At 38.2% G+C, this 26,978-nt stretch overlaps 1 protein-coding gene across 1 annotated transcript in view; it reads right to left on the bottom strand.

Moving 5' to 3' along the window:
* LOC136686123 (rho GTPase-activating protein 20-like) overlaps nt 1–26,978 on the bottom strand; it is a 45,944-nt gene that overhangs the window by 13,174 nt on the left and 5,792 nt on the right. The window contains exons 2-8 of the mRNA XM_066659674.1: nt 16,779–16,864; nt 9,917–10,087; nt 4,950–5,099; nt 3,162–3,203; nt 2,953–3,037; nt 2,784–2,858; nt 866–932 (exon numbers count right to left, since the gene is read on the bottom strand). Coding sequence (XP_066515771.1) covers nt 866–932; nt 2,784–2,858; nt 2,953–3,037; nt 3,162–3,203; nt 4,950–5,099; nt 9,917–10,087; nt 16,779–16,864 — 676 coding nt within the window. The remainder of the gene's footprint in view (nt 1–865; nt 933–2,783; nt 2,859–2,952; nt 3,038–3,161; nt 3,204–4,949; nt 5,100–9,916; nt 10,088–16,778; nt 16,865–26,978) is intronic.

The raw sequence follows: 26,978 nt of genomic DNA on the forward strand, positions 1-26,978 counted from the left end.
AGCTGCTGGTGTTCTCAGAATAGAGGACTGACCGTCCCAGAGCCTAAACCTCAACATTACTGAATGGGTTTGATAGCCAGGATAGTGAGAAGCAGAAAATGCAACCAACTTTTAAAACTGAACTTTTGAGGTATGGATTATTAATTGTGTATTAAAATATGGGCCAACATTGTACAAACTAAATACAAATTATTTATTCTATTTGGTTATTAAGGCTATTAAATTCACACTGAAAATGAAAATGAGCATGTTTCGGCTGGAAATAAAATAAATGAAGGGTTTTAATGTTTGACATTTGTTCAAATTAAATATATACAGTGCCTTTCCAAATGTTTGTAGATATCGGTTCATTCACGTTTTCTGGAATTTAGGGTATAAATAGTGGCTTTGTCACTACTTCAGCCACTGCATTACTCTTCTTGGAAAAGTTTGCAGTCTCAGCTCTTCTGGGAAGATTTGACACTGAATGTTGGAGCTTGGCTGTGAGGATTTGATGGCATTCAGCCACAAGAGGTTAATGAAGTCAGGTGCACATCCTGGATGATTAGTTTTGGATCAAAAACACTCAAGCTCATCTAAACGGCACTGGACGGTGTTCCATAATTCAGTTTCATTACTGCACAGACCAGTTCTTGGGTGGTCATGTCCCTCTAGCTAACGTTTGGCACTGGGCATTGGGAGAACATAGAGTAGGTTCCACAGCTGAATTCACTAAGTAAAAGAGGTGTCTGTACACTTTTGCACACATTGGCATATATCAGTGCAATAAAAAATATATATTTCCATATATACTGCAATAAATATTCCATATCCACAGAAGGATGGCATAATTGGTGAAAATCTTAAGGTCTGATAACAGACTCACCAATGAGAGGATAGGGAGCGTTGTCTTTGCTGGAACTCACCCACAGCTGATAGTCCTTCACACAGCCCTGCATTCCAGACACAATCAAACACATTCAGGGAATTGTTGTGTACCAGGATGAAGAGCTGACCTACATGATGAGTCCTATGGGGGCCCTTCTTGTCTAGGGACAGATGTTTTGTGTTAGGCTCCATATACAGAGCAGTAAGTATACTAGACTTCTGTGCAGTCATAGAGTATGCTTATGCAATGCATAATGGAGCACTAATTGTTCCTTGTAGGCCTTTTTATATCTGAAAAAAAACTGACTAATCATATTTTACTACCTCACCTTGAAATACACTGTATGGTCAAATGTCTCTGGATTTATTCACTGAGTGTTTGTATTCACTCAGATGAATGGTATTATAGGTAGCTAATGCCCCTTAGCTATAGAGCTAGCTTCTGCACGTAGGAAATTGATTTAGACTAAATGTTGAAGAATCTCAGTGGGAATTTGATGGCATTCAGCCACTAGAACATTAGGCATCACAAATGTCACTCCAACTCATCCCAGTGTTATTAAATGTAATATTTGTGATTAGGATCACTTTTCCGGTGAGAAAACTTTGGCCTGCAGGTCACACATTTGGTACCCATGCCTTGAATATATTGTTATTTCGGCATGTAGAAGGCAAACACTCTTGTTGTTAACATTTAGCACAGAGGTCGATGTGCCCAAATACAGCTGTGAGGAAATTGATGGGTGGAAAATGAAACAGCACATTGATTTAGGAGAGTCATCCCAGTTCAGGTTAGTTTCCAATGCATATTGGCTAGACTGGATTTAATGAGTGTGGGATGGATGGTGGTGTGAGTTAAGTTAGGGGAATTTCCTTGAGCTGTATCTCGGATGGAACACCTTTGATGCTCTATTTTAAACTGTAAAACAGACGTTTACGGCAGAATACAGTGTGCAACAGTGGTGTCATTAGATCCAATTAAAGTGCACCAGTAAAATGTAGCTGTGCCCCACTAAAGCTACAGAAGTAAGAAGTAAATTTTTTTGGACAAAATTACAGGACATGCTATGCAAATCCACTACAGGTATAACATTCCCTATAATGATCCAGCGTCTTTCCAAACGCTGTTTTGAACAAAGTTCACTTTGTTTTTTTGCACAGAGCAATGGACCTTCATAAATATTTTTTAAAAAGTCAGCCATATAACTGATAAGGTAATTCAAATTAAAATTTAAAATTCAAATGTATATATTTATGTAACGTTTTTTAGAACCTGATGGTGTCACAAAGCAGCTTTAGAAAAATTGGGAATTAAAACAAAATTGAATAAAAAAAACCCCACAGGTAATAAATCCAAAGCTGAAGTGGCAAGAAACCTGCCTCGAAGCTGGAGGAAGAAACATTGGAAGAAACTAAGTCTCACAAGGGGCACCCATACTCCTCTGGTCAAACAAATTGTAAACAATAGAGTTTTAATTAGTTTAAAAATTTCAGGTAGAAACAGCCTTGGAGTTTATATAGATCATGAAGGTATTTACTAAAGGTCTCTGCTGAATCAGTCCCATCAAATATCCAGAAGCGTTTGCATGGTGACTACAGGGGCCATCTGTTACATAATCATAGGCTTTTTTTTCTGCTAGCTCATAAAAGGAGCATTGATAAAACAATCTCAAACTGAGGAGATTTATACTGTATCTGTTTTTATTTTTTCAAGAAATGTCACAAACAAAAATTAACGCATTATCACATTTCTTTAGTGTTTATTTGTTATTCATTTTGCATCCTCCACTTTGATCCTCCACTTTAGTTTTAAATAAATGAACCTATTTAAAAGGATTTTTACTAGAGGCAGATTTGTGCCCCTATGACCGATACAACAAATTGTTTAGAAATGCCCCGGGTGTGCAGAGACTCACCACAATCCCGAACTGCTGCAGTGCTAGACGAGTAACTTCATTGGAACTGTCCGTGTTACTCACAGCAATGGTTTTCTAGGAGAAGAAGATATATTTAATCAGATTTCAATGTGCTGAATATTTTAATATGTTTAAGGCAACAATATTATTACTGTGTGAGAACACCTACATATGTGTAGTTCCCCATGTCCTTGGCATACACTTTAAGCGGGATTGTTTTTGGATTATCCTTTTCTTTCTCTTCTTTTATTCGACTGCATACAATAAGAGCAAGGAGGGAATAAATCCATGAGAGAAATGCAATAAAAATATAAATCATGGGAAAAGGATGATATGTAAGTGGCCTAGAAAAAAAAGTCTTTTTTAATCCCACTGTACCTTTTTATAAGAGAGAGCCACTTCTCCTTCTGTTCAACTGAGCTATTGGGGATAAAACCATAACAAATTATTTATCAATAAAGCCCAATGTTTGAGAGCAATCATCTGAGCAGCGTTATCATCTTTTGAAAGCTATTAATAGAACTGTGGTCATGCTTTGCAAAGGCTGTTTATATTTGGTTCAGAGTATCATTTTTATGCAGTATTCATATCAGTATAACTGGCAAAGTCAGGTCCAGAAAGCAAGGACCCAGGCAGATGGAATTACATCCTGCAGTCGATTATTACTTTTTAATTTTGCCACATCTGCATGTCAGCAAAGTCAAAGTCAGTAAAAAAGCAAGCCGGATCTCGTTGGCTCCATGATAAAGAAGCAAAAAATCATGCTTATATCCAAATAGTAAGAAAAAATATTTATGAATGTAAATATTTACTATCTTTACTGTTATTTATACAGTAAAATTCATGAAAGATGGTGATTTATGTCCCTGAATAAAATTAATACTCGCTAGAGAAGGTCCTTCAAACATGAGTGGCCATGTGATTATAATGGCATAACTTGATGAAGAATTGCTCCTTACAAATAACAGCTGAATTAATTATTTACTCGAATATAACCCATTCATTTCAGAAACAAACAAACAAAAAATAACTACTTATAAAAATAAACCTACAAGGTTAATATCCTTAAGAGTCTCTTATCATGTAGAGAAACATTAGACATATTAGCTAGATTTAAGACGCTGTTTGCTGTAATTTTTTGCAATGTGTACATCCAAGGCATAATGCATGTCTGATACTTTGTTTTCCTCTGTGGCAATGAGGCTAATGCAGCTAACAAGTCATGAAAGCTTATACTAAATAGCATCATGCAAATAACATGCCTATTGTATTTATAACATACACAGAAATGTAGAAAGAAGTAGCTGAATGTACAAAGAATCTAACAGTGTATCAGAGAATACATTATTAGTCTCTTTGAAATTACTTAGCAACTTAGCGTCATGTACTTCAAGGTTTGCACAGTGCTAACTGGTGGCTTTCAAAATGTTTTTTTGCTTTCTCATGGGCTTATTTATTCCCAGCTTAATTTTACTTGTGATCTACGTACCCTATATATGACCAAATGTTTGTAGACAGCTGCTCACCTAATATTTAATCTGAAATCAGGCATTTCCCTTTTGCTCTACCACTCCCCACACAGCTCTTCAGCTCACAATAGATTTTGTGATTACTTCTGGATCAAAAACACCAATCCACATCATCCCAAATACATTGGATGGTGCTTCATAACATCAGAGTTCAGAGAACTTCAGAGAATGCAGTTCCATAGCTCCACAGACAATATTTTGTATCTTTTCACTGACATTTAGCACTAGGCACACTGACTTTAGCCTCATGTTCAGCTGCTCTGTTATGCACTATTTTATTTAATCCTTTTTTTAAACCCATAAACCCATAAACCCTTGGACACATCTTGCTAGTTAGAAACTTAGTCTAGTACAAAACTATGAAACAAACTTGTATCTCTGATTCCTTGGTCTTGTTGATTCATTGACCTATACCACCATTACAGGTGGTCTGACTAACTATTGTTCTAGATGACCAGCCTCATGATCCCATATAAAATCAAATACCTAAACTAATTAAAGCATGTTTTGCTGTATTGACTTCCTTTGGATTGACGGCAGTAATTGTGTCTATTTTATTCATTGACATTCACATAAAACATCTTACATGGTGAATGTGTCAAATCATAGAAAGCAGAGGCTCAAGTGCATACTTTACCTGAATGTAGCCACACAGTTGCAAGTGGGCCATCCCATGACAAAGCTTTTTTCAGGACTAGTGCTTCCCTCACACACTTCATCCATACAGTTAGCTGTCCACATTTCACAAACACGAGCCTGGGCCTTCAGCTTGAAGTTGGTTGAAGATCTGTTCAGAAAAAACACATGGTTAAGTTAGTGGTTAGCAGCAAGCAGCAAACAGTATTACAGTACCCCATATCAACCCTATATCTGCAGATATGCTGCATGTGCTGAATGTGAGATTACCAAGAATTGCCATGGGTGTTGTGCAAAACTTGAAATTGAAAGAAGACTACCACAACACAGCCATGACAAATCGAAAGAGGTACCCCAAACACACACACAAACACACTAATAACACACTTTCAGTTTTCAATTAACATCTGCCTAAATAATCTCCAACAAGTTCTCGCACAGTCATTTCCCTGAGTCTCACTGTCTAGCACAGTAAATGAAAGCGAGATTAATCTGCTGTCTCAATGTCTTGCTTTCTGACTTAGATTATCTAAAGATAGTTCCCAGCTGAGCCATTTTACAGCTTTTTTTTTTTTTTTGCTGTGGGACAAGAAAGTGGTCTTCTTTTCAAAAGGCCATAATGAACAGAGGACCAGAGAGGTATTTTTAGAGTGCATACATTCTGCAAATGTTACATAGCCACAGATCTAATTAACATGGAACACTGTACTCAAATGCTGTTACAGCACCCTGACATGAAAATTCCCCTAACATGTCAGGGCAGATGGCTAATGTTGTCAGAAGTAATGACAGGCTTTTTCCAGTATTATAACAGTGTCAATATACCTTAAATGTCATGATATTAGATTACATTAGTACATTAGTTAGTCAGCAGGACATCAAATTTGATTTGCAATAAATGGTAACATAACAAACTTTTTCTTGAGAACTTAAAACACGTGATATCTTAAGTGACATTATGACAGGTTTATGTCAACCGTACATAGCCAGGTTCAAGAAAAATACCCTGTCTTCCACACTGCAGTGACACAATAGAGTAAAGTAGGATTCTGTGGTCTCTGAGGTCTAAGTCATAAATCACTGGCCTGCCATGAAGAGACCTAAGCCTGCACATTGTTATTAAAGATTTGAGAAACTTTTACACTCTGTGAAAACACAGGAATTATATAAATATTAGGTAACATTTTATAATACAGCCAGAGTTTACTATTCTGTTACTTGCAGTGTAACTACAGTGAAACTCTACCTATTTTTAGTGAGCAGTTCCTACTTGTTTTAACATTTATGTTCAGTGAGGAACGTTGAGTCTACTGTTTGATTGCCCATCCACCAAACACCAGACCTCATATGAACATTGTTTTTTGGGCTAAATCTGGTCGGTCCTCATAGCCTTTAGTTAACCCAAAAATAGATGTTGAAATACGGACTCTGTTTGGTCTGTGAGATTTGGTTCAAATTTAGCCTAAGACAGACATCTATTTTTCAAACCACTTACCACATTTCAACCAATTTTAGACATAAAGGATGTTTTTTGTAGACATATTTTCACCTTTGATTTTCAGCCAAACATGAGCATTGTTTATATGGCTGAGACAGCTGGCCACATCGTCTTTATATCATCTTTTTAACAAGATTTTGCTGGGTAACTGACGTTATATTCTCAGTTCTGGGAAATAAAATGGTAGATTCTAAGTCCCCAATTGTTACTTTCATTTTGTTTGCTGTAGATATATCTTAGTACAAGTGGGTGCCGCTTATTAATATGTACTGATTCTTACAAAGATTACAGAGAGACACTGTATATACCATGAGAGTACACTCTAAAACACTATTATGGTTCTTTTCATGTATTCCAAATGGTCCTAAGAAGCCCATCATGGACCAAAACAATTAAATAATATTGAAATATTTGCAGATATAATCAGAATCTCATGATACAGGCTTTAAATTGATACTTTCTCAACCTAAACTCTATGAAGCTGATTAATGTAGAAAGTCTGCCTCCAGCTCCTCTGATATACTTCCTGCAATCAAGTATATTACTTAGATGTTTGGTCCCTCTCTTTGCTGCATCTTTTTCCTATGCTAAAACATATCTATGAGCATTTGTTGGAATTTAGCTATGAGAACATTAATGACGTTAAGTCCTGATGCTGATGATTAGTTCTGGATCACAAACCCCACTCCAACTCATTTTAAATATATTGAATGGAGCTTCAAAACATCACACACCAGGGAAGGCACGTCCATTGTTCTACAGCTCAGCGGTGTGGGCCTTTTCTTAGTTCTAAGCATGGTGAGCTTAGTCTCCTGCTGCTGCAGAGCATCCCAGGATGTCTGGATCAACAATGGGTGGGATACAATGGTTTTTATTTTAGATTATAAATATTGCACTTTGCTAAATTGAAAGAACTTAAACAGAACCCTTTTTAAGACTACTTTATAATTATTTTTTTTTCTGACAATATCTAATACAATCTCCTCTGACAATATCCACAACATCCACAATCCACCTTTAAGGTCCCCTTGTTCCCACCAGCATGTGAAATTTGGACTGAGCCAGAGATATTTCGCTACACGTGATTCCAAATATAGGTCAACGTAGGAAACCCTGCTTCCTTTCATGACGCGGCAGCTCCAGTCTGAAAGGGGTGATAATGTTAGGTCAACATTAAGAGAACATTGTGTGTGATAAGCTCTGGACCACAGGCCTTACAGACTTCAGAGAGGCTGCTAGGGGCTTTGATCCCAAGCCTGGGCTTAGATTGAGTTAATTGCCCCTCTGGGTGGTAATTATGGAGAAGAGCCCCTCAGCTGTGAGAGGCACCCAGAGAAAGGAAGGGGATGGGGGCTACAAGATCCCAGGAGACTAAATAAAAGAGGAAAAGAAAGGGTGGAGGAATGTCGCCAGACTTCCCACCACTAACGCTCAGCCGTGCCCTCCCATACACAGCTCTTATTATAACTGACTGCTGCTGCCATTGCCCTTGTGGTCTACTACTCACTGTCATATTTCTGGATTGCAGTTAGTGGGTTTTCTTGTATGAATTAGCATACTTTTACAAGCTAAAAAAAAGCACAGTTAGGACAGCTGGTAGAATCACTCGTGATGTTTCTCAGTGCAGTGTTTGGAAGTTCAGACTAATACAAATGTAATGTGACATATAGTGTGACAGTTCAGCTCAAAGTTATTTAAGTCCTCCTGAATGGCTGTATGAATAATTGCATTCATTTATTCATTCATGTTTTGTAACTGCTTCGTTCAGATTAGGTTCTCGATTGGTCCAGAGCTTACCAGGAATCATTGGACATAAGGCGGGACCACACCCCAGATGAGGCACCAGTCCTTTGCAGGGCAACTCACACACACTCACACTCACCCATATGAAAATTCTCCCAAAGCCAATCCATCTAACAACGTTTTGGGACTGAGGGAGGAAACCCATGCATACACAGGGAGAACACACCAAAGTCCTCACAGATGGTGACACATGGGGGGAGAAAACCAAGGACCCTGAGACCTTGGAGCTATGTGTTGCACCAGCGTGCTGCACATAATCATGATTATGATGATGATGATAATACTTATTTTTTAAATTAACTGAATACAGTATAGGGCGGCACTGTATAGTGGCGCAGCAGGTAGTGTCATTGTCACACAGCTCCAGGGACCTGGGGTTATGGGTACGAGCTACACTCTGGGTGACTGCCTGTAGGGTGTGTTCGCCCTGTGTCCTCATGGGTTTCCTCTGGGTACTCCGGTTTCTTCCCACAGTCCAAAAACAGATTGGTAGGTGGATTGGCTACTGAAGAGTGTCTGTGGTTGTGAGTGTGTGTGTCGCCTGGTGAGGGACTGGTGCTTCCTCCAGGGTGTGTTCCCACCTTGGGCCCAGTGATTCTGGGTAGGCTCCAGACACATCGCGAATTGGATAAGTCTTTACAAACAATGAATGAATCAGTGAATACTGTATATGTACACATTAAAAGAAATGTAGACGATTCTGGAAAACTACTGTTATCACAGCAAAACAAACTCCCTACTGTTGTTTGTGTTCATTCAGAAGCTCTGCATCTTTTATGGGTGGAACCTTAAATTTTAGTTTATTTAGTGGTTGAAGTATGGCTAGACGATATGGTGATATATCAGGATATATGTCTACATTTCAGTCGATATGATATAATTCAATGTTTGTCCAGCCCTAGGTTGAAGTTTAACTTGCATAAATTTATTTATTCACTTTTGAATTACCAACGAAACTCATTTGCATCTCGAGTTGTTTAGTTCTGTAGCACTTTCAGTCTGTTTATTTTTAATGCAGTTAGCACTCTGCCTAATTTGGAGTCAGTTCCACATTAAGCAGTGTAACTTGGTGCATCTTTTAAGGTTGAACGCTATGTTTGAGTAATGTAGTTTGTCCATGGTTGAATATGAACTTGTCTGTACGTTTTTATTCACTGTTTGAATTACCACAGAAATGTATCTGTAACTCAACTTGTATAGTTTGTAGCACTTTCAATCTGTGTTTACTTTCATGCAGTTAGTGCTCTCCCAAATTAAGGGTCAGTTCCACCTTAAGCAATTAACTGCAACAGCAAAAATAAGTCAATATTACCTACAGATGGAGCAGAAATAGAGCAACAAATTCATCTCATCTCATGCTTTTCAAAGATCTCTGCATCATCCAAACACCTCCAGATTTAATGACGGCAAGAGAGGGGAAAGAGCTGCTGTGCCACTTCCGACAGAAATATTAGAGGGGCTTATTTAACGCAAGGATCCTATAATTTCTCTGTGGAAGGCCTGACCTGCAGAATCATGTACTGCATCTACATTCTCAGCGCCTAATGAACTGTCTTTTGGTTTTCCTTACATACCTCTTTCTCTTTGTCCTCACAGCATATAATATTGACCAATATCTCTTATATCTCCTCTTACTTAACCCACCACACCTTCCTCTGAACACGTACTTGGCTTTGCTGATGAGCAGGATGTCAGTGAAGAGGAACAGGTATCTCTCCTGTGTCTGGAGGCCAGTCTTCAGTTGGGCGTATGTATGAGAGATAAACATGCGAGAGGGGGCCAGGAAGGACTGCACCAGCAGACAGGTCTCTGCACTGACCGGAGACAAGCAGTTGTCCCTGGAACATGAATAAACAACAACAAAATAAAAACCTCTTAATGAACTTCAAACACTATTTATGCAAAAGACAAATATATTGGCTTGATCTGTTGGGTACAGCATTTGCACATTAATGAAAAATATAATGTATCAGCATTATTTCAAGTTAATTACTCTTGGCAATAAATCTGTCAATATGATTTCATTAATGTGGAAATGATGGAAACATCTGAAAATTTTCAGTGGAGTTTTTCTATATCTGGAACAGGATTTCTCCTATGTCTCAAAGATGAAAGCTATCCTGCTTATCTGATGCTGACAGTGTTGGAGGCGTTACTGTTCTGAGAAGACCAAGTGCTGTTATCTTTACTTATCCAAATTATACCACTTGCTGATCTTTGCATACATACTTTTATCATATTTGTTTTGGGACTGAATTCATTTCTCTGTTTTCTTGATTGATTACAATCATCTGAGATCATCCTTCAAGTTACTTTGACAGATGGCTTACACTCAAGAAAAACCACACCAAAAAGGGCACACTAAACTGCAGTGGTCTTTGTTCTGAACTCAAACACTGCACAGTGACGTGGGGTAAGATATGGCACCCAGAGTTTGTTCAAAACATGTTTTCATTTGCAACAAGCCAAAAGCCTAATAAGGGCTGCAGGGATGCTGGGACAATGCTGATATCTGATATATTTCCTGTACAAATGTAAAGATGCTGATAAATAAACAGTTATGAATTTCGGAGAATTATAACGTTTATTTGTAGAGGATTACAGATACAGTAAAATGAATAATCTACTAGAAAGATCTACTAAATAACCAAGGGTTTATAGACACCTACTTAGCCCCTGTGGGGTCATTGAAATAATGAAATTATTAAACTGAAATAAAATACTCTACAAATAAAATAAAGTTAAAGCTAAATCTCATCTGTTATCAAGATAGATAAAATTTCCAATGCAAAAACCCATAATGCATTAAAAATGGCTTAGACAACACTGTAACCTCCTCCATCAACTACACACAGATCTATGAATATACAATTAGTCCCTGCCCTAGTCTCCACCCACCCCAGTGAAGAGTTGGTCCTTCCCTTTGCAGCAGTAACAGGCTTTACATTAGATACGGGAACACAGCTGTGATTATTTGACGATATTCAGTCCAGACTTAGAGAAGCTTAAACCTTAAATGCAAACAGCTCTTAAAATAAATCAGAGATGTCTCCAATCGTTTGGACGTTTGGTACGTTTAATCAATAAATTAGCTTGAAATGTCAAATCTAAATATCTGTCCAATTATTAACTGTTGTCTTTTTATAGCAATAATCTGCCAATACTGATATGAAAAGAATATCACTGTTATCTCTTAAGGGAATATTTTTAATTTCATAATCAACTCCACGATGCAAACCTTTGCAATCCTGATATTCCAAAATGCTTTAATATGCAAATCCCCGCATATGCAAATCTTAATAATCACAGTGTTTACTAGAAGCATCTTTTCTTGTCCAATCAGAGTCATCACCAGTTTTATGGTTTTCAAAGTGTGGCTGATCATTTTAAAGTCACAGCACTGTGTTTGTAACAATACTGGGTTTGTTTATATCATGTGGCTCAAAAAAGGTGTTTAAAACAACAACAACAACTCTGTGTTGCAATCTGAAACTGATCAGCATCACAAATCCACGCTATTATACAATGTATACAGATGGATACCTATATCTGGGTACCCCTGGTTAAATGACAAATTTTTCCTGAGTGAAGATAATTACATATGGCTCTATTTTTATCTTCTTTTTAATACTTTTAACTGATATAAATTTAAATTGTACAGAAGATCAGCAGAAATGTCATATTTTTGGACCTCCATCCATTCCCAACTCTCAGATAACACCTGATCAGATTAATTAATGACTTGAGAAGTCCGTGCTTAGCAGGATCAAGCTGGAATTAAGCACTAGCAATTAAATATCACACACAGCTCCAGGGACCTGGAGGTTGTGGGTTCGATTCCCGCTCCGGGTGACTGTCTGTGAGGAGTTGGTGTGTTCTCCCCGTGTCCGCGTGGGTTTCCTCCGGGTGCTCCGGTTTCCTCCCACAGTCCAAAAACACACGTTGCAGGTGGATTGGCGACTTGAAAGTGTCCGTAGGTGTGAGTGTGTGAGTGAATGTGTGTGTGTCTGTGTTGCCCTGTGAAGGACTGGCGTCCCCTCCAGGGTGTATTCCCGCCTTGCGCCCGATGATTCCAGGTAGGCTCTGGACCCCCCGCGACCCTAAAATTGGATAAGCGGTTACAGATAATGGATGGATGGAATTAAATATCAAGTGAAGCATTAATGAACACTACTGTAAATATTTGGAAGCAAGCATAACTAGGAGAAGTGAAACAAATGACTTCCCCATTCCCTTCAAGTGTTCTACAACATAGAATATGTTATGTATGCTATATAAATACATGTATATGTATATGGAATAAGATTTGAAGAATCATGGTCTTTATTTCATCTTAACCACCTATCAACAACATATATAAAACTATATATTTCTGGCTTATACATATACTTCATTCATTGCTGGGGACACTGGGGCGCAGCAGGTAGTGTCGCAGACACACAGCTCCAGGGACCTGGAGGTCGTGGGTTCGATTCCTGCTCTGGGTGACTGTCTGTGAGGAGTTTGATGTGTTCTTTCATCCGGGTGCTCTGGTTTCCTCCCACGGTCCAAAAACACACGTTGGTAGGTGGATTGGCGACTCAAAAGTGTCTGTAGGTGTGAGTGAATGTGTGTGTGTTGCCCTGTGAAGGTTTGGCGCCCCCTCCAGGGTGTATTCCCGCCTTGCGCCCAATGATTCCAGGTAGGCTCTGGACCCACCGCTGATTCGTCTGAACTGGATTAGTGGTTACAGATAATGAATGAATGAAAGAATGAATGAATGAATTTTCCAACTGTCAATGTTTGCATTTTCTGCTTCTCAAAGTCCAGGTAATACCAAACACATTAATTTATCTTAAAGAGCAGGATCTTGGATGGCCGACGCAAATTGTCTTCTTTTATTTATGTCTATTTCCTTTTCCCAGTAGCACATCCTTTTAATGAATGATGCACAGAAACATTTTCATATCATATCAATGGTGCTTGAAGTACTCCTGTCTCTCACAGATGATGGCTATAAATATTGGTTATCTGATAGGGACAGAACTTATGTTTACCAGGTCTTGCATGGTTGTTAGGTTTCCCAATATTTCCATATGTTTAAATATGTGAATTCCAGTTTTGGAGAGTCTAGTTTCCATCTAAATCTTTCCGAAATATCGACAATGTACCATACATTTTCACTGTAGAATAATGTATTCGTAAAAGCAGTTTTTTTTTTCTTCATACCAGACAGCCCTAAGTCCCAGTAATCAACAAATCAGCCACGATTCTAACACACTTAACTTGATGGGCATCTGAGAGCGTGGTCAGAGGGGTCACCAGTACGTGGGAAAAAGTGACCAAACATCCAGTACTGCTTTAACAAGGTTATTCTCTCCAGAGTGTTTCGGGTCAAAGCCCAAGGACTATTTTTAGCCTCTATATCCCCCCAGTATTATCCTTCTGAGAAGCTTAACAACTCCAGTAAGTGCTGGTAGAGTTACTGCAGGTCTCTGAGAGAGTGAGCGAGAACCACTTATTTCCTTGAATGCAAGAGTCTGTGAAGTACACTGTCAAAAAAAGAAGAAAAAAAAAATGTCGCAAGCTAATAGATAAGGGTTCATGCAAGGGTGCAACTTTGGGTTGAACAGAGGCTTTGAACAGAAATGTCTATGAAAAAAAATATGAAGTAATATAACAATCTAATCTCAACTCAAGAATTTCAACCTAAATCTGAAATAGTTTTAATTATTGCTTTAAGACAGTTAGATAATCAGCCCTCAAGTGATTTAATATATCAATATATTATATAATAATATATAATATATTAAATATATCATATTTAACCATCCATGGTGGTGGTGTGTTAGTGTGTGTTGTGCTAGTGAAAACTGATTAGAAACAGCAGTGCTGCTGGAGTTTTTAAACCCCTCAATGTCACTGCTGGACTTGGAGTAGTCCACCAACCAAAACTATCCAGCCAACAGTGTCTTGTGTCCACTGATAAAGGACTAGGTGAATTGGGGATAAGAAAGTATTCAGAGAAACAGGTCGACTGCAGTCTGTAATTGTAGAACTACAAAATGCTCCTGTATGGTCATGTGAGAGCCATCAAATTCCCACTGTAATGTTTAATTATCTTTATGCAAAGCCTTTCTAGACCAGGGCAGGGTGTCTTAGGCTCTTATGTGCAGCTGCTCCTTTGCATTTAAATTGGTCAAAAATGCTTTTCTATGGAGATGACCCAAGCTGTGTGACTGTGCAGTTGAACACAGGTTAAATAAGTGTAAACAGCTGTTTGAATTATCATGAATCAGAAAGTTGACCTTGTAGTGTACAGACCCCTCTCACAATGCCCCCCCCTGGATATTACAGCTCTGGATTCATGTGACAAGCAAATGCAAGCTATGCAATTCTTATTAATGTCTTCGCAGCTCTAAAGTCAAAGAAGGATTTCTCCACACTGCTGCTTTTACAGATATGTTCACATCAACTAAGGATATGAAAGCAAACCACTGTATCGACCATAGTGGCCACAATATTACCCAAACCTCCTCTGACTTTCTTCCCTAGAAACACAGACTCATGCACACAAACAGACACAAACACACGAGCATGTGCACATACACATACATGCAATAAAAACACAAACATAACACACATGTGGAGGGCTTATATCTTCACACTCAGATCCACAGGCTGATACACTTCTACGAAAGCTCAGATGCCATATGTGATATTGCTTTAAAAATTAGATACAAATATCCTTGCGCACATCAAACTGTACTTAACACACTCCACACTTCAGAGTTATTTTAATCCACTGATTAAATTCTAGTGCATAACCATACAGCTGTAAGCGAGAATATCATCAGATTGATTAAAGCCCAATTACAGCACAGTCAGTCATTTCAAGAGATGAACTTATGGATATGTGTCCAAAAGATTGCATACACCTATTGCACTCGTGTAACATAATTTATGCAATCTCAACAAAAAAGCACAGACCAAGAGAATAGGACATAGGCCTAAAGACACAACCAGCTATTGGCTTGTGGGGTAGAAATATTCCCAGTGTTAGGATGTGGAGCAGTGGAAGTGCATTCTCTGGAGTGGTGGAGCTTCAATTAGGCTCCACTCAGTTCTATTCAGAACTAATCAACTGACTGAATGCAGTTTGGCATTTTTGCTCCTAGGCTCCTCGTACAGTTTCAGAGTTTTACAGCACTCAGGAGGAAGGGGCGGGAGGGTGGTTGTCTTTCTAACCTCCTCCCAAACATACATAGTGCAGTTTCTGAAGTGATGAGCCTGGAGTAGCAATGACAGAAACTCTATACTCCTTATTACAGCTATTCCCTTTTGAAGCTGTAAATTTAGGCCATATATATTACCTAGTGTTGCTTAGTGCAATGTTTCAAACACCTAGTTCAAAGGAGGCAAACTACCTTTTAACACTCTTGATTTCAGAAGAAATGTATGAGCAGGTCGTATAATGTATCTCCTGCTCAACTGGTATTTTTCCAAACATGAATAGCGTGTTTTATGGATAATTACATCATGTGTTCAATGTGCTGTGCTGTATCTCATGCTTTAAATTATCAGCCCACCAGCTCACTGCTTTTTCTCACTGATCTTTCCTCTTCACCATCTGACTATGCCTATACTACTTATATAACAATTCCAGTAGCTGATCTCGTGCATAGAGTGGGTTCCCCTTTTGAGCCTTGGTTCCTCTCAGAGCTGCTTCCTCTTATCTCAGGGAAATTCTGTTGCCTGCTTGTATGGATTTCCATCAGTTCCTCTGCATGTTTTGTTAGCCACATTTCACCCCCTTTTACCGAGTTTCGTGGACCACCACTATGCAGGAATTATTTGCATGGTAGATGTTACTCAGTGACCCACCGCAACCCTGAATTGGATAAGCGGTTACAGATAATGAATGAATGAATGAATGAATGTTCCTCAGTGCTGCAGTCACACTGATGGTGTGTAAATACGTGCTGTGCTAGTATAGGTGGATCAGACACAGCAGTGCTGCTGATGAAGTGAAGTGAATCCTGTGGGCGGCGTCCTGCGACCACTGATGAAGGACTAGAGGATCACCAACACAAACTTTGCAGCAATAGACGAGCTACTGTCTCAGACTTTACATCCGCAATGGGGAAATTATACAGTGGCTAGTGCATGGAAACTCCAGAGGGACTGCTGTGTCTGATCCACTTGTATCAGAGCAACACACAATAACATGCTCCCACCATATCAGTTTCACTGCAGCGCTGAGAAGATCCACCACCCAAGTAATTCCTGCTCTGTGGTGGTCCTGACCATTGAAGAAGAGGGTGAAACAGGGATAACCACATGTGCAGAGCAACAGATGGACTACAGTCTGGAATTGTAGAACTTCAAAGTGCACTTACATGTTCACTGGAGCTGAGAGAATGGACAGTGAGTGTAGAAATGAGGAGCTAATTTCAATTATATGGCTGATCAGTAGATATATCAGTATATACACACAGAAACACACACACACACTGCCATCACAGCAGTGGTCAAAGGTCTATTTCATACCTGGACATTGTCCTGGACCTGGTCAGTGCTTTGCTGATGACCAGGGAAGGAGCAGATTGTCTGCGGTAAGACAGGGCCTTCGTTCTCTGTGAGAAAACAAAAGAGAACAGAAACCAAATAATTACATACATGCATTTTTCATGATGAAACCGCACAAGCCATGTGATCACTCAGAACCAAGCTATTGGCACAATAAAGTGTAAAAAAAGAAAGGACACTCATGTTTTTAAGCCATATTTGCAGGAGCCATATGATCAGGGCTGGGTATTAATTAATCCTTTTTGGTATTGGTGCCAATATCTTGACTTCGGTGTTGTCTCTTTACTGGTGATATTTTAAGTTTCTTTTTTCAAAGAGGAAACTAACCCTAAATTTGAATATCTAAACAAAATCAAGCAAAATTCTTGATGGTGTATTGATGGTCTCAGTTTTCTGATAAACTGCATTCTTAAATGTTTAATCCACAAATTTTTTCCTCTTGAAGGCTCAGATGGCTCTTGGCAGATAGCAGTGAGATGGCATTCTCTGGAACAATGGTGGGTCGGAGTGGATACTGTAATCCAGAAATAATCATTAAATACCAGTACATGATGTCACTAATGATCTCATAGCTGAATACTATAAAGTCCTCACATAAATGTTCCGGCTTCTGTTGTAAAGCCCTCCCAGGATTTCAGAAGCCGTCACTGTCACAAAAATACATAGTTGACATATCTCTGCTTTATAAAGACAGAAGTAAGGTTTTCATCCAGAAAGGTCCAAAATTTACGTAATGAACACATCCTTTTAAGAACATTGCATAACTCAGATAAATGGAAATGCCAAGAGACTAGGAGAACATAATACAAACTAGGACTGAGCAATTAATTGAAAATTAATAAATAAATTAAATAAATAAAATAATTAATCAAAATCAACATTCAGAACTATATATATATATATATATAGTTATATATATATATATATATATATATATATATATATAAGAATAATCTTGTCTATATTGATTATATACATTTTTTAACTGTTTTTTTTTTTTTGTGTGTGTGTGAAAAACACAGTGTCTGTGGTGTGGATGTGCTGTGTTTTGACTATAATTAAGACGACACTGAATAAAAAGAAGTAAAATGTAAACGCTGAGAAAAGCAGCCAAAGCACAATCACACACCAAATATAAACAGTGCTCAGAAAACAAGAGAGGAACAAGCTCCCAGCGACATTAGAAAAAATATCCCAGCTTTAATACTGGAACATATATTTACAGTATAAGCCTCGTCCCTGAACTATGAGAGTCATAAATACAAAAACAAAATAATAGTTCATTAATTGTAATAGTGGTAAAATGTACAATTAATCGTGATATTGATTTGTGCTGATATCGCCCAGCACTAATACAAACACAATCAGGCCTAAAGCTGGCTTCAGCCAACAACAGTGTTTCACTGACTGGTGACATTTTGGGGAAATTGAGTTTAAATGAGGAGCTCTCCATAACATAATGTGGTCCAGCTTCTGATACATTAAACAATGTACTCTCAAGCTGATCAGCAGAGTTCAGATTTAAAACAGGGAGTGCATTAAATGTAAAAAAAAACAAAAAAAAAAACAATAAAATTGTTACAACTTGAGAACACAGTGCCATTTGCCATGTGTTGGGTTTTCATTTTGTGTTTGTGTTTACATCTTATCTTTGTTTTTCTCTGGTGACGCCCCACATGCAATTATTCACTGCAACTATTGGTGTATTATCTGTTTAGCTATATTTATATCAGCTAATATTCAGTTATTAGATATTCAGAGTTATTTAGATATCCTATCTACACACACACACACACACACACACACACACACACACACAAACACTGCCACGGTCACTCAATTTAAGCCTACTTTAAGCCCCACAACCACAACATCCAAACCATGTCTGATATCTGTGTTCCCATTGTCCCCTGTTTTAAAAAACAAAATATCATCACCCTATATAAATGCTAAAGAACAGAATTGATTTTTTTTTTATTTTAGTTAAACAATCTAAGCAATCTTTCTAGAGAAACTCATGAGTTAACTCGAGATGAGTATAAAGCAGTTGTTCAGTGATAAGTGTAGATAGTAGGCTAAACGTGTTTTTTATCAGTGTTTTTGATGGTGAGGAAGAGATAATACATCACTTTGGTAAGTGAGAAGCTTTAATCAGCTTAGTCAATCAAGCTCAGCTGGCCAGGGTGGGCATGGCCCGGGCAGAAAATAAATACACACACATGAAAAAGATGCTGACAGCTGCTGAAGTCTATGATAAAAGAAAAGGTCATATACTTCCCTTTTTTGGTCTGTGTTTTGCTTTAGTTACTGCAGAAGACAAAGCCTTTTCATTCATGCTTTAACCCCCCATTCACATTAAATAGATTTTACCACTTAAATATATACATACAAACCGGATTCCAAAAAAGTTGGGACACTAAACAAATTGTGAATAAAAAATGAATGCAATGATGTGGAGATGACAAATGTTAATATTTTATTTGTAATGGAACATAGATGACAGATCAAAAGTTTAAACTGAGTAAATGTAATATTTTAAAGAAAAAATATGTTGATTCAAAATTTCACAGTGTCAACAAATCCCAAAAAAGTTGGGGCAAGTAGCAATAAGTGGCTGGAAAAAGGAAATTGAGCATATAACGGACACCTGGAAGACCAATTAACACTAATTAGGTCAATTGACAACATGATTGGGTATAAAAAGAGCTTCTCAGAGTGTCAGTGTCTCTCTGAAGCCAAGATGGTAAGAGGATCACCAATTCCACCATTGTTGCACAGAAAGATAGTGCAGTAATACCAGAATGGTGTTACCCAGCGTAAAATAGCAAAGACTTTTAAGTTATCATCATCAACCGTGCATAACATCATCAAAAGATTCAGAGAATCTGGAACAATTGCTGTGCGTAAGGGTCAAGGCCGTAAAACTCTACTGGATGCTTGTGATCTCCGGGCCCTTAAACGTCACTGCACCTCAAACAGGAATGCCACTGTCAAGGAAATAACAGAATGGGCTCAGGAATACTTCCAGAAAGCATTGTCAGTGAACACAATCAACCGTGCCCTCCGTCGTTGCCAGCTGAAACTCTACAGTGCAAAGAGGAAGCCATTTCTAAGCAAGCTCGGCAAGCTCGGCAAGCTCAGACGTTTGCACTGGGCCAGGGGTCTTTTAAAATGGAGTGTGGCAAAATGGAAGACTGTTCTGTGGTCAGATGAGTCACGATTTGAAGTTCTTTATGGAACACTGGGACGCCATGTCATCCGGACCAGAGAGGACAAGGACAACCCAAGTTGTTATCAATGCTCCGTTCAGAAGCCTGCATCACTGATGGTATGGGGTTGCATGAGTGCTTGTGGCATGGGCAGCTTGCATGTCTGGAAAGGCACCATTAATGCAGAGAACTATGTTCAGGTTCTAGAACAACATATGCTCCCATCTAGACGTCATCTCTTTCAGGGAAGACCCTGCATTTTTCAACAAGATAATGCCAGACCACATTCTGCAGCAATCACAACATCATGGCTACGTAGGAGAAGATCCGGGTACTGAAATGGCCAGCCTGCAGTCCAGATCTTTCACCTATAGAGAACATTTGGCGCATCATAAAGAGGAAGGTGCGACAAAGAAGGCCCAATACCATTGAACAGTTAGAGGCCCGTATTAGACATGAATGGGAGAGCATTCCTATTTCTAAACTTGAGAAACTGGTCTCCTCTGTCCCCAGACGTCTGTTGAGTGTTGTAAGAAGAAGGGGGGATGCCACACAGTGGTAAAAAATGGCCTTGTCCCAACTTTTTTTGGGATTTGTTGACGCCATGAAATTTTGAAACAACATATTTTTCCCTTAAAATGATAAATTCTCTCAGTTTAAACTTTTGATCTGTGATTTGTGTTCTATTCTGAATAAAATATTAGATGTTGGCACCTCCACATCATTGCATTCAATTTTTATTCACAATTTGTTTAGTGTCCCAACTTATTTGGAATCCGGTTTGTATAATTATATGTCCAATCAGTCAAATAGATGATAGTTTATAAATATTGACTGCCAGATTATATAAGGACTGTGAGGTATGATTAGGCCAACATGCATTCATGTACAATACATGAACTATTATTGTCATGTAATGATATGATACTGTGTTAATAATATACCGTATGTTTCCTTTCTGATACTTGAACTTATTTGAACTTTTTCATTTTCAGTTGTAAAGATTCTATATCCATACTTTAAAAAACATACTTTAAAATGATAAAACTATCTATAATAGAATCACATTTTATTGCACACATTTACTTGAGAGCCATGTTTATGTGTATAACATAAGGCATAACCATGCAGTTCTAATACAACTGAATTAGGGTAAAGGTAATCACAAAACAATATAAATCTCTGTGTAAGTGATTTTTTATTGATTATTGAGGGGTGTAGTGTAAAAAGAAATTTGCACCTCAGAATGGTAAGCAATGGCTTACTGACAATAAATGCACTTGTTGGTATAGAAGTAACACTTATGACTTCAACACAGTAGACCAGGGTTCATTTCCCTTTCTGGTTAAGCACACCAATAAGAGTCCTTTGGCAAGACTCTATAACTCTATGACATAATTAGAATTGTGAGTTGCTCTGGCTAAGCATGTCTGCTGAATGCAATAAATGGAAATGGAAAATGACATTCTTATGTTAAATAACTAAATGTGCATATCTGACCGTGGTAGATGTTAAATAAATAGACGTGTAATTACATATTTTTTCAATTATAAATCTTACTGAACAAGATATTTAATTAGTATAATATCATTAGCGTTATGAATATTCTTTATTATAAGATCAGTAGGAAGCTCTCTGAATTTAAAGGGGAGGCAGGCTCATATTTATAGCCCCTTTTGGACATGAATGACAAGGTTTTGCCCTCCATCAGCTGATTCTGTTTAGAAGCTGCTTCTCACTGCTTAGTCTGTGTGTGCCTTAGGCAGGATTATATGACTAGAATCTTGCGCTCTGGGACTTCTGCTTGGCTCATATTGCTGCAGCATATCACATACATAGACTAGTCCTGAATCATTAAGTGATTTGTAGATTAGTAATAGACTTCTGAAATCAACTATATTATATCCTGGAAGCCAATGCAGTGATTGAAGGGTGGAAGTAATAATGTGTTTACGTCTGCACTTAGTGAAATCTCAAATGGTTTCTCAATTAACTGGAGCTGTTGAGGCAGCCCATATTGGAGCCCATTATGGTAATCAATGCTGCTAGAAATAAAGCTATGGAGGAGCTTCTCCAGCTTTGGTTTAGGCAGGAAATCATTGATCTGACTGATGTCCGTAAGTTGATAACAGTCAATTAGTGCACCAAGATTAGTAGTTCATACTTTGAGATTGAGTATGCATTGAGATTGAGTCTTTAGTTGGTATAGGTAGTTTGTCTGTGTCTCTTATGTGTTCCCTCTATGCAAATACAGATATTTTCATCTCGTTTAATCTCATTTGTAATGAGATCATGACATTTGCAAAGGGAGTCAGTGTGATTGTGGTCATTTAGAGAAAAGGCCAATACATACAATTGTCTGCATAGCTGTGATATGATAGTCTTGTACACACAATCTTCATTCTGACATAGTTGTATATGTTATGTAAAATAACAGTGGCCCGAGAATTAAACCCTGGGGGACATCATAGGTCAATTTCAATACAGCAATTTCTAGTAAAACCATTGCAGGTCTGTTTCTGAGAATCTATCGAAGTCTATCCACAAGAACATCATGATCACTGGCATCAAAGGCAGCATTTAGATCTAGCACTAGTAGGACAGGTAGTGTTCCAGTGTTCCAACTTAAAAGAATATCATTAATTACATTAATTAGAGCTCTTAGAATGTTAATTAGAGTGTCACAGTAAGTTAGCAATCTTGATTTATATATGTCTAGGCATCTATTTATGAAGAACTGCTGACAATCACTGCTCAATGTAGATTTTAAAGTGTTTTACATTTCTCAGTGTTCATATTTCTGGTTTTATTTCATCTATATTACCCTCACTGTAAACTGTGACTGGTTGAACTGCCCTTACCAGTATTTACTATTTATTGTTACTGTATATGTCTTGCATTTGTTGCAAATGTTTGCACTTGGGCACTTTATGTCCTTATGTGAGTCATGTAGCACCTTGTTTTGTTTTGTTTCACAGTGGATTATACACATGTATATGGCTGAAATGACAAAAACAAACAAACAAAAAACCCACTTGAACTTATTGAAAGAAATCAAGGTATTTGCTTGAAGATGATTATTTCAGTGACATTTCAACAAGATAAATAAATAAATAAATAAATAAATAAATAAACTTAAGAACATCTTCAAATATGTGTCAAACTCACAAAGATTAGACATTTGAGAATCCTCCTTTTATTCTTTCAGTACAATTCTACCTCCCTTCCACAAGGGGCCTTATATCACACAGATTCCAGAAGCAAATGACAAATATACCCATAAATAAGCACTGGCCTATATCTATCACTTTTAATAATAATAAAAATTGTTCACTTAAAACAAGCCCCAAGTTTATTACAAAATACCACCTTACAAAACACTAGACCCAACTTTGATCTTTTAAAGAAATTCATTCATTCATTTTCTGCAACCACTTATCCAATTCATGGTTGCAGTGGGTCCTGAGCCTAGCCAGAATCACTGGGTGCAAGGCAGGAATACACCCTGAAGGGGGCACCAGTCCTTCACACGGTGACACACACACATTCACCAAAACACTCACACCTATGGACATTTTTGAGTCACCAATTCACTTACCGTGTGTTTTTGGACCGTAGGAGGAAACCGGAGCACCTGGAGGAAACCCTCACGGACACAGAGAGAATATACCACACAGTCACCTGGAGCGGGACTTGAACCCACAACCTCTAGGTCCCTGAAGCTGTGTGACTGCAACACTACCTACCTATATATCCAAATCACCTCCTCTCCTTTCCCTGGTGACTGATTCAAAAGCAACACACCACAGGGAATGAGTGTTATGTCCCATTTTAATAAAAGGATTTGCTACTAGTGATGTAAGTTCTCTACTTCTGTTCACACTCCTATGTTCAATCAACTTACATTTAAAAGACTTGGTTGTTTTCCCAACATATCTCTGCTTAATGGAATATTTATTGACAAATAATGGATAGGCAGAGCTTTTTGTTTTTTGAAATATTACTACACTCTGCACAATGGTGACTTTTCCATGAAAATGTTTATTTGAAAGGGGCTTGTAAAATGAAAACAACTGAAGTGAAAGTAGATGTATAGAAAATATGTTGGATGAGCAAGTGTCCACAAACATTTGAGAATATAGTGTATTCTCACTTTGTAATTTCACATTTCACACCCAAGTCATTTATCTGGCACCCAAAGAGACACTGTAACCCTGACATGAATCCACCTCAAAAAAAAAAAAAAAAAAACCCTATACAGTCATCACTGATGATATCAGACAAGAACATACATGATCATACCATCTCTTATTTTGTGATGGTGAATTTTTGAGGTCTGTGTGTGTTGCAATGGTTGTAAGGCTACTGGTAAAATTAGGCTACGAATTGCACATTTTAAAGCTGTTACTGCAAGGGTTTGCAGTTTGTTTAAAGCATTCAAAAGCCCTGGACTGATAAGATACAGACAGTGATTTGTCTGATTCAGAATGAAAGATGATTTCCAGTAATACTAAGCACAAGGGTCTTTCCCCCTATTTGCTCACTGTGTCTCATGCTTTTTGCAGGGACAGCTGCACAGTCTTATTCTGTGCAATATGCTATTTTGAGTGAATTGAAAGTTCACTATATTGCCAAAAGTTTGTGGACACCTGCTCCTGCAGTATTTCGTCCGAGGTGAATGGTATTAATTGGGAGTTCATTCATTTGTTATCCCCTTTGCAGCAGTAATAGATTCTACTATTGTGGAATGAATCAGTGAAAGGTCAATGTGAGTGGCCTATAATAACTGTCAATCAAAACTCTGTTGTTCTTGGTTAACAACAGCTATTTTAGGCAATGAGCTTCAGAATTCTAGTCCTATCCAACCTGGAGGAGTCTTCTGGAAATCCTACTAAAGATACTGGTGTTTTCCTCAGCCTACAACAAAAATGTGGTCAGGTGAGTCCAGAGTGAACATATTCCAGAGCAACAGGTACGTCTCTTTAAGAAGGGAATTGCTTTAAGTGACGCAGCCATCACACACATGCCCAATTGACAAGCCTCCAGAGGCAGTGTTATTATCTGGGATTGCTTCAGATGATCAGGTCTAGGCTCAGCAACATTATGTGGTATTAAATGAATTCAGCTGAGCACCTGAATGTACTGAATGACCAGGTAATCCCATTGGATTAATGGATATTTTTTTCTTCACTGATGGCACAGGCATGTTCCAGAATGACTGTATTAGAATTCAGGGGGCTCAGACTGTCAAAGGGTGGGTCTGGAAGTGTGGGAAATCATTTTTACAATAATTGCCCATCACAGAGTCCTGTCTTTAATATTGGGATGTGTTTATAGAGACTTTACAGATTGTAGTCAATACAAGATCTTTAGCATAAAATAAATACAGCTCTGGATGAAAATAAATGTTGTGACACTGAAAATGTTTCCTGAAACAACGAAACCAATGTAATATAATCAAATGTGGTCAAACTGTATAAAGAACCCACTATCGCATAAAGAACAGCTTCATAGAAAGCCACCTTAATAAGAGGAAGTTCAGTTCCCTTTCATTCACAGTAATGCAAACACCAGTGAAGCACTTTTCACATTGTCTTCTTATTCATGGAATATTTTTTGAATATGTACAGCTCTGTAACTTTCTGAGAAATGCTGCCAGGCCTCTTCTCCTTCTTCTCTCTCTCTCTTTTTTCCAAATCGATAAACACATGCGGGACACGTTTTTCACCATCAAAGTAGGGACGGAGGGAGGAGGACAGTCAGGAAGTGTTCTGCGTTCCACCGCCTGCTTTTCAGAAACAAACAATTTACAATTTCCACAGGGAGCAGCAGCAACACACAGCGGCCAGTACACCCCATGTCCTCAAATCACTCTCAAATCAGAGTTTTCTGGAGCATCCTGATAGAAACAGTTAAACTATTAAACCTTTGCAGCAAAGATTTAATTCCTTGTTGCACATGTGTCTGCAGTAAAAGGCTTTGGAGTATATGTAAAGATTATCACTGGTAAACTGATAAACAAGCTTCACACCCTGTGCCTGTTAGCTTCAACCTGTTACTCTGACGAATCAGTTATTTGATCCTCTGTGTCTCCAAATTGTTTAAAAGATGCAAAAAAAATGGCCAACATTTAGCAATGGACACTGTGACCTTAGGCTCTATTGCGCTTGCACAACTTGTGCCACTCTACAGGTAATACTTGGTATGCAGATTATACAAGCTGTGTTTGTGTGTGATAGAATACCTGCATGTTTGACACTGTATGCACCTTAAACAAGCTGAATCCACTCATCAAGGTGCCTACCAATGTTTAGACATGTAGTTTAACTGGTCTAACCGTTTAGTAAATCTAAACACAAAACACAAAAATACACAAGGACATAATTAAACATCCCTTAGAATTCAGAAGAGGAAACTTCAAAAAAACTAAAACCATCCAACTATAAGTTGGATTACTCTATTACTATTACTCTATTACTATTACTCATTACTCTATAAGTGTTTTAAAGGTACAGTAAGTAAGAGTAAATCCCATGTCACCCCTCAGCCCTACCATTTATCCCTAGTCCTCTGTTTTGCCTAGGAGTACGATGTCTCAATTCTTGTTCGGAAAGAGGGGCAGGGAAGAAGCAGAGGGCTATATACCCCTCGAAAGCAAGATTTTTCACGGGCAAATGAAGGGCTATAAATGCTTTGTGAATCGCCGCCAAGATTGCACCACAAGTGACCAAAGTAAGCCAAAAAATGTCAGCAATGGAAGGTTAACCTAGTGCAGTTTCTGCAGTGCTGAGCCTGGAGTAGCAACAAAGGAAACGCTATTCTCCCTATTAAAGTCCTGTGAAACATCATAATGATTTTGAAGCTGTAATTTTATGGTAAAAATACTACCTAGTGTGGCTTTAATGAGCATAGAATTAACAGCAGATATTTGATTATGAATGGGCGGAGCCAA

Source organism: Hoplias malabaricus, chromosome 2 (assembly GCF_029633855.1).
Source record: "Hoplias malabaricus isolate fHopMal1 chromosome 2, fHopMal1.hap1, whole genome shotgun sequence".
In the NCBI taxonomy this organism is placed as follows: domain Eukaryota; kingdom Metazoa; phylum Chordata; class Actinopteri; order Characiformes; family Erythrinidae; genus Hoplias; species Hoplias malabaricus.